At 42.4% G+C, this 8,563-nt stretch overlaps 1 protein-coding gene across 1 annotated transcript; it reads right to left on the reverse strand.

The window, feature by feature from the left end:
• Window positions 1-5,874: 5,874 nt before the first annotated feature.
• LOC119735399 (alpha-N-acetylgalactosamine-specific lectin-like) lies at window positions 5,875-7,831 on the reverse strand. Its single transcript, XM_038209099.1, has one exon. It carries the CDS (start codon window positions 7,581-7,583, stop codon window positions 7,107-7,109), a length of 477 nt encoding a protein of 158 aa, XP_038065027.1. The 5' UTR covers window positions 7,584-7,831; the 3' UTR covers window positions 5,875-7,106.
• Between the last annotated feature and the right edge of the window lie 732 nt (window positions 7,832-8,563).

Genomic DNA, 8,563 nt, shown 5'->3' on the forward strand with positions numbered 1-8,563 from the left:
TTGCCTTGGTGCAATTTCCCATTCCTTGGTGCTCTTTGGTAAAAAAAATATGAGGAGGTGCGGAAATAGAGGGCGCTGTTGGAGCTAACGCGGAACATTTTGGAAAAAAAAAAGATTGACGCGCATGATTAAAATCGACGCGCGCGCTGACCAGAGACCGACTTATTTTTTTTTTTGGCCTAACCTTTAATTTTTTTTTTTTTTATTTTTTTTTTTTTGTTGACCTGTGATGATTTCAACACAGGTAGGCGAGACGATAGTGTTAAAAGGCCTGTTGGTGCCAATCACAGATCCCTGATTAATTCAGGAATCACAACTCCGGCTGTGTCCCAAGGAAAATCCGCCTTTAGTTTGTTTGGGGTTTGTGTGGGTTGTTTTCTTGTCAAGAATATCTGTTGTGAAAATGGTCTGCAGGGTCCATTTCATAGAGCGGCTAAGCACAGGAATGTGCACAATTTCAATAACATCGGCAATCGCAATGGCAGTCTTTAAATAAGACCAGGGGTCAGAGAACCAAGTTGATTTTGCGTGCATTAACCCTAACCTCACCTAAAGCTACAAAATGCTACCACTACAATCAACCCCCCCCCCCCCAAAAAGTCCCCCATAATACTTTTTTGTCCAACTCAAAAACTACTGGTCACATCTTGCTCAAATAACGACTGATCAGTACAAAAATTCCCAATAGCAATCTAGCCATACTCTACAGGAATTTGCTCAGCACAGAAAGTGTATTAAGTAAAAAGGTGCATGTACCTCATTGGGACTTCAATAAGTCAGTTCGGTATCTTGATGAAGTAGTCCACGTCAAAGGACATTCGGGATAAAATCTCTGACGTGATGATACGCAATGTTACGCGGACACCCACACCCATTTTTGCTTGTAACTAACACGGGAGCTTTGTGCGCCTGGGTGTGTGCGCGTTTATGCGCCTTTAATCTGCTTGTAATTAACTGGGAAGCTTCGTGCGCCCTGGTCTGCGCGTGTTTATGTGCCTTCATGTATTCATTGTGTGCATGCACAGTTGAAATACTAAACTGGCTTATTACAGAGCTCGTAACAGGAGCTTGCGACACCCTCACAGTGTCTTTATCAACTGGCGTTATCGTGCCCCCATATATGGACAGAGATGGAGAATACAAGCTGGCCCACGTGTACGACTGCCTCGTACAACCATGCATGGTCACTTGGTCACGAGCATGGTCAAGACAACAGCAGTTGACAAAGACACCATGACGGTGTCGCAAGCTTCTGAGAGTGATACAAGCTTTGTAATCTAAGTCCCCCAAATAGGTACCTCTCCATTCAATAATGGGACTTGAACCGAATTTTCATGCTCAAAAAAATATTTTCTTTGCAAGAGCAAATTGAAACTGAGCCAAGTTGTCATCCAGCGTTTAGTACTTGCAGGCATGCAACTTTTCCTCGGATCCACTTATTTCCTCGCTTTTTACTTCTCATGACTGCCATTACAAATTGAAAAACACTGTACAAAGCCGTGCATGATTTGGAATTTCTTCGGGGTTTTTGTCCTCGAAATTCCCAGTTGCATGCCTTTACTCGTATCTGGTTTACTGCCGGCTGGCGCTTCGCACATAAATTTGCTGTGCCAAGTTGTCTGCTTAGCTGCTCTGTGAATTTGGGCTGAGGTTGTGTTTGTGAAAGAGTTGTGCGTATCAACAATGACAAGTGTCGTGGATTTGTGGACTGTAAGAAAAAAAAATAAGAAAAAAAGCCAGTATGTCTCAAAGCCTTCCGGCTGCATCATTGGGATTTGTTGGTTGTTGGTTGGTGTTGATCGCATTTGATGGAGTAGCATTGATAACAGTATAAGATTTTCTGGGAGGCTTTGCTCATAGGGAAGATGTGCTTACCGCTAGAGGGAGTCATTTCTCTGATTTATCGAACTGAAGAAAACAAATGATTTACATAAAAGTTCCTGTGCAGTGTGCACAGTGAATTGATGGAGTGCTGAATGCAACAACAACCAGAATAAAACATATTTATCGAGGATAGGTAGGAGGATTATGTTACAAATGTTCACAGAATCACGTAATTAGCCCATGTTACAACTGATAATGTAGTAACCAACGGATAATGTATCTCCAACCGATAATGTCACACAAATTGACCGATACTGTATCACTAACCGATAATGTAACAGAAATTGACCGATAGTGTAGTAAAAATGTACTACACTATCAGTCGATTGTTGTTACATTATCGGTCTAAACCGATAATGTAACAAATATTGACCGATAGAGTAGTAACATTTACTACACTATCGGTCAATTTCTGTTACATAATCGGTTAGTGATACAGTATCGGTCAATTTGTGTGACATTATCGGTTGGTGATACGTTATCAGTTGGTTACTACATTATCAGTTGTAACAGCCCATAATAACTTCCTGGTCTGCAGATTAGTCTTGGTCCAAGACTGGATATGGAATTTATTTCCCTGATACATGAGGTCCGTGACGTTAAAGCCACAGCGGTGGTAAAGGTTGCTGTCAACATGACGATTTGAATCATCAAGCATTGGGAATGTTGGCAACGCTACCCACAAAAGTCCGAGCATACCTCGCGCATGCGGTATTGAAGCCGATGCATGCGCTTAAGATATCCTCAGAATTTTTAGGCTAGCACTGCCAAAGTACATCTCGTTGATAGAGACCGCTACCACCGCAGCGGCTTTACGGTGCTCGTCTGGGACATACTGCATTAGGGAGATCTACGTTGTAATCCCAACCAAGTCTTGTGCAAGACTATCTTCAGATGTGGTTTGAGAGTTCCCAATTTTTGATACCTGCTTTTTTTCAATGTTTTTCTCCCTCCTCCAACTCTGCTATGAATAAGCCATTTGCGAGTTACATTTGAATAAAATCTGGAATGCTGACTTAATCCAATGCTTTGCACGTTTTAACTTTGCATTCTCCCGACCAAAGAGACTGTTACTATATCACGTGATTCGGGGCAAGCCTTATGCTAGCAACCGCCAGCTCCGGTATGGTCTGGTGTCTTTGTGCCATCCTCTCCCATTGTGAACAATGTATTGGTGCTGAACGTCTCTTACGTAACTATGCAAGAGCTTGCCCCGAATCATGTGATAATCAACAGTGTCTTTGGTCTGGAGAATTCAAAGTTCAAATGTGCCAAGCATTCTGAGCAAGTCAGTGTACCAGATGTTTTTCAAATGTAAATCCCAAAGTGTATAGGTTACTCGCATATGGCTTATTGGAGCATCATATTCAAATATGTCCTTGTGTCATTTCAAGTTGATAGATGTTACACTCCTGCACTCAGGCATGTCTACGTGTCGCGTTGGGGCACAGGGTGAAATGTGATTTGGTTTTTTTTCTAACAACTGTATGCATTTTCGTTGTATTAACCCTAACGCCCTAGCATGATTTACTAAGAACCATATCCATCCTCGCAAATTCCAACGCCATATGGGAAACTGCACACACATTTTTCTGACTTTGATTCTGGAGGCGTGCCAACCCAATGTCAGTTGATCGGTACTGTACCCATCCTGACAGATTCCAACAAAACATGCCTTTGGGGTTTGATGGGTTGAGTTTCTGTTAGGGTTAATAAAGATTTTGGTGCATCGGTTTCTCTTGATGCCTCTCACATAACTTTTTAAAACTTATTATTTTGGCTGTCATGCATGTTTGGCATGTCATGTCATGTTTGGCATGCTTATTAGCATGGCCCTAATACAGCATAGCCGAATGATGTAACTCTATCAACTTAACATGACACAAGAGGACAAATTGTGGTCATGAATGTGTTTTACAGTTGGCAATTTTAGCTGTGGTTGTGTACAAAAATACGTGTTTACGTTTTGCAAGAAAGATATGTACAAAAACAATATGTTCAGTTTAAAATAAATCATTATCGGCTAAGGCTACCAAAGATCTTGCGTTTCTCAATTTTTGTTCTTCCGTCGTCATTATGGTCATTTGATATCATCCATCATTTCGTCCAACGTGTTTTGATGTTAGCCCTTGTCAGCTTGTGAAGTGCATTTCGGAAATCTCTGTCATTAGAGACGAAGTGTTGCCTAAACTTATTGACAATTAAAGTACTGGGAGTCACGTGTTTCACAGAGGACTATGAAAAGCCTGCCCTACAGTGAGACCACTCTTTGCAAGTGGTCTACATTGCATTTCCCTGGAATTCGCTGCCATGCCCAACATTGGAACGCCAACATTGCCTGGTGCGCGTATGATGCTGTTGCCATAACTGCCCGAATATAGGTCCTTCGTGCACAACTTGTAATTCAAAACCTAATATCAACAATAGACTTTGTCAAACTTGCTAAATACAGAATTGCATACTGTGATCACACGATTGCCATCTGTCCCTGAACTCAAGGGTTGGACGTTGAACCCGATGATGATCATGTCAAATTGGCCAGATTGCTTTCTTCCACTTTTGGATCGTGTAGTGTATAGACCGAGGCGAAAGCCACGGTCTATAATTTTTGAACGGATTCGCTAATTAATTATGCAAGACAACCAAGCATTTTGACCTCTAGATTTTGACCAACAGCGGGCGCTTTCTATGTCGGGTCTAATGTCATTCACCTTTGCCGCGTCTAGACATGGATAACAAACGCTAGACAAAGGCTGTGGTCAGGCGCTATTAATATTTACGCGACACGTAAAGCCCGGTTCATACTTCACGCGAAAGCCTGTGCGAAGCGAAATTCATGTCGTCAACAATGGTGGACGCGCTTCAAATGTATTGCTGACTTCACGAATTTCGCTTTGCTTTCGCTTTCGCGTGAAGTATGAACCGGGCTTAAGTGTGCGGCTGTTGTATTACAAAACACTGGATTAGAATTGACCAAGTTTCACTCTTTATTTGTGAATTAAATGGCGTCACGATTTAGTAAAGTCGACTCCGATTGGCTGAGGCGCGAGGTCGCATATATCTGCACGCTTTGACATATCAGACGTTATACAGGAGACTTGGCTCCGTGGATAACGGGGGATTCTCAGACTAGGTTCAATGCCAGATTGCCATTGATCTGTAGACATTGCAGGTCATCGTTGATGTTGCCAATTCCTTTTTCTTATGTTCATTTTTTTTTACGGATACGGTGCTTCATCATAGTTCGTATGCTCTACATGGTTTTAGCCGTGGCCAGAAATACCTGATTGTGACACAGCCTTACCATTTCCCGATACTCGGTGGCGCAATTACGGTCCGTTTTGCGGGGGGGGGGGGGGGGGGGGCGCAAACGGGGCCTTGATTTCTAGACGTTGCCTTCCTTTTTTAGTGTGCGCACACGTATGTTGAGTCCAGGTCAAAGGGTAAACAAAATCGCCCAAGAGGATTTAAAATAAAAAGTAGGAAACTACCAGAACCTTACAACATTGGATGCTTGTCACGTGATGCCAGTATTCATCTAAGGCGTCTCTGCCCGGGGGGGGGGGGTGTGTTTTTTTTGTTTTAATCACGACCAGTTTGTGCTGCATTGTGTATGCAGTGGATTGATACTGGAAACGTCAACATTAATACTGATAACTTTGTCACTATTTTACATATACTCTGACCTATTTAGTGTTGGACTCGGACCTATTTAGATCGGATCCTGCTTAAGAATGACACTTTGTCCTACTTGAAAATGTAACAATGCAACGATGTAGTTGCGACATGGTACGAAACACAGCGTAATTGTGGTACATTATACAACATAACTCTTCACAAGAATATGTATACTGAGCTTGTACAATGTACATACGCATGCTCACGAAAAGGGTAAGACACGCCGTCCACTATCTCCACTTTCCACCACCACGGCAGAGAGAAAAATCCAACGTATTTGAAAACTTAATTTATATTGCTTAACATTAGCTTGGGCTGTTTTCCACGAAGTTCATTTCATAGACTGCCTACCAATCGAAATGACTGTTCACAACACATGGGTACGAATTAAATTGGACACAAAGGTGATTTTGGACTGGCTCTTTACTCGCAGAAGACAACGTCTTTGCAAAGCAGCATAATTGTTTTTTTATGATATGCATATGAGCTAAAAAGAATATTCATCACCACAACTAAATGGTCACTAATTGGTACCTTTACTGTAAGCTCTAATCATTTGAATAGACTACTTTCAATCGAAAGAAGAACTCATTTTTGTATACTAAAGAACACCTTCAATAAGTGATAAGATCAAAGAAGATTTTTGATTTGCAGGCAAATTTGGTTTGAAGTGTCAGAGTTGTAAAGATCCGTCATTTTCGGAGGTAAAGTAATGTGTGGCAAATATTGTCCTAAGCAGTAACACCCGGATCGGGTCATTGTTGTTAATCAAGTGGTCACTGTTAATCAAGTGATGACGATGGTTCGCAATTTTGACTATGCTGACACTTCACGATGCTATAGTGGGTACATGTTGCTCACTGTCCTCGTCATTATTACAGCATCATTGTCACATCCTCTGTTGTATAAACCGATCATTATTTTCTTTTAATCCAGATTTTGGGGATGTGCCATTGTTGTAAGCTTTTTTTTAACAGAATTACCGAAAATGTGTTAAAAAAAATTAAAAAAACAAGCAGGAACGTTGATGTACCTAAACGTTTACAAGTCACTGAGTTTTGGGTTTTGCTAGTCTTGTCGGGAGCGATGCGTTGCTGTTCAGTGTTCAGACCTACATAGTGACGTCATTCACCAAGTGTGGATGTCTTGATGTGTGCAGTCGCAGTTAAAGAGTGAGCTTCATGCAGCGATATGGCCCATGGATGATGCTGTTCTGTGGTGTGGTTTATTACTGGTCTTGATTGGAGAGGCGAGTTGCTGTAAGTTCAATGTTCAGACCAACACAGGACGTCGTGAACCAAGGGTTACGTATCACAGAAATAGTGATCTACATGTACATGTACATGTGCATACATGTAGTGATGTTGCATGGATGTTGCTATCCCGATGTGTTCGTTTTGCTATTCAGTGATCAGACCCAAATGGCTGGTTATCAAAAGTGATTTTTTGGAGGTGTCAACTGTCAGTCAGAGTGAACTATAGATGCAGTGTTGCTGTACCGTGGCAACGATGAGATCTTGACTTGATGCACGAACATACTTTGACTACTCGATACGTATTTTGCAGACGTGCGGGAAGGTTTCAGTGCAAGGTACGTCGTTCCACCCGTCGACTGTAGTAGCCATGCAGTCCTCCATCCCTCCGCTGTTGTTTGGCTCATTTGGAAGCCAGGCGACGAACCCCGCTATCCCATTGTTGGGATCATCGGACCAGCTGAAGAACGAGTCTGTCTTGATGCCGCCCAGATACAGGCCGAGGATGGGCGGCGGCAGGGAGGTTTTCCACATGGTCAGCACGAGATTGAATTCAACCTGGCTTTTGATGGAAGCCAGGTGTCCCTGGGCGTGACGGTTGAAGAACATCTGACAGTGGTTCTCGGCCTCTTGCCACGTCTTGTTGTGGCCGAAGAACCGGTAGCAGTGGGACCCGAAGCGATTCCAGAAAGGGGGACACTCCTCGGCTTGGGCTAGTCCTAAGCCAATCAACATCAAAAACAGGAATGAACAACGCAGGAAAGCCATATTGATCGCGACGGAATAGTAAAGGTGTCGTGTGGAGATGAAAAGCCTCTCTCAACTCGGGTGCAAAATTGTGTGGCAGGCACATACACTGGTCCTTTTATACACTATAGCTTCGGTAACCTTCTTTGTAACTTCAGCAGCCGAGTCCTCGGGGTTGATATCCTATCTTTTAACTGGCTTTGTTCCAAGTTGATGATTATAGATATTCATGGGCTGTTTGCCGACATTGCGTATCAAGCCATTACGGCCCACTTCACGCGTGATACCAGATACCAGGTCGGGTGCAAATTTGTGTCGCCGATAAATATATATCATGGTTACCTTCTATGCAACTTTATTGGTTGCGTTACAGTTTGGTGATTAGAAACATTCATTGCATATCAGGTCATTACGGCCCTCTTCACATATGATATCAGATAAAGTTAGCCGACTGAGTACAGATACTTGTTTTGCGATTCTGGCACGTATCACATGCGAAGCTGGAATTTAAACTTGAAATTGAAGGTCGGTTTTAGTAGTTTTGGCCGTCATGGTCACGGAATGATGGAGCAGCCATCTGTTGAAAATAAAATCTGAAGTAAAACCATAAGTAAACTAGGTGCAGTGAAATTGTCATGGTGAGGTACCAACAACGTTGGAGATCGAGAAATAAATAAGTACTGCATATCTGACGTATGATTTGTTTCTGAAAGAAAGGAGAATAATAATATGTGTTAATATACCGATGTTCATAGCTGATGCTCTCCAGAAAGCTAAGGTCTTGTCGTCAGTATCGCTTGTGTACAGGTACTGTCTAGGTCCTCGACGGACAATACGGACGTAATAGCCGTACGTAGCTCTAGAAACCTTTGTTAGAAAGTAATAGCCTTTCACTGCCCAAATCGGACCCTTTAACATCGTTTTTTTTTTTTATCTACAACCCCTCTCCAAGATATAATAAATAGTAACGATGAGTTTCATAAGATGCGCAGGTATCCACG

The sequence above is a fragment of the Patiria miniata genome, unplaced genomic scaffold (assembly GCF_015706575.1).
Source record: "Patiria miniata isolate m_02_andy unplaced genomic scaffold, ASM1570657v1 HiC_scaffold_29, whole genome shotgun sequence".
Taxonomy (NCBI): Eukaryota; Metazoa; Echinodermata; class Asteroidea; order Valvatida; family Asterinidae; genus Patiria; species Patiria miniata.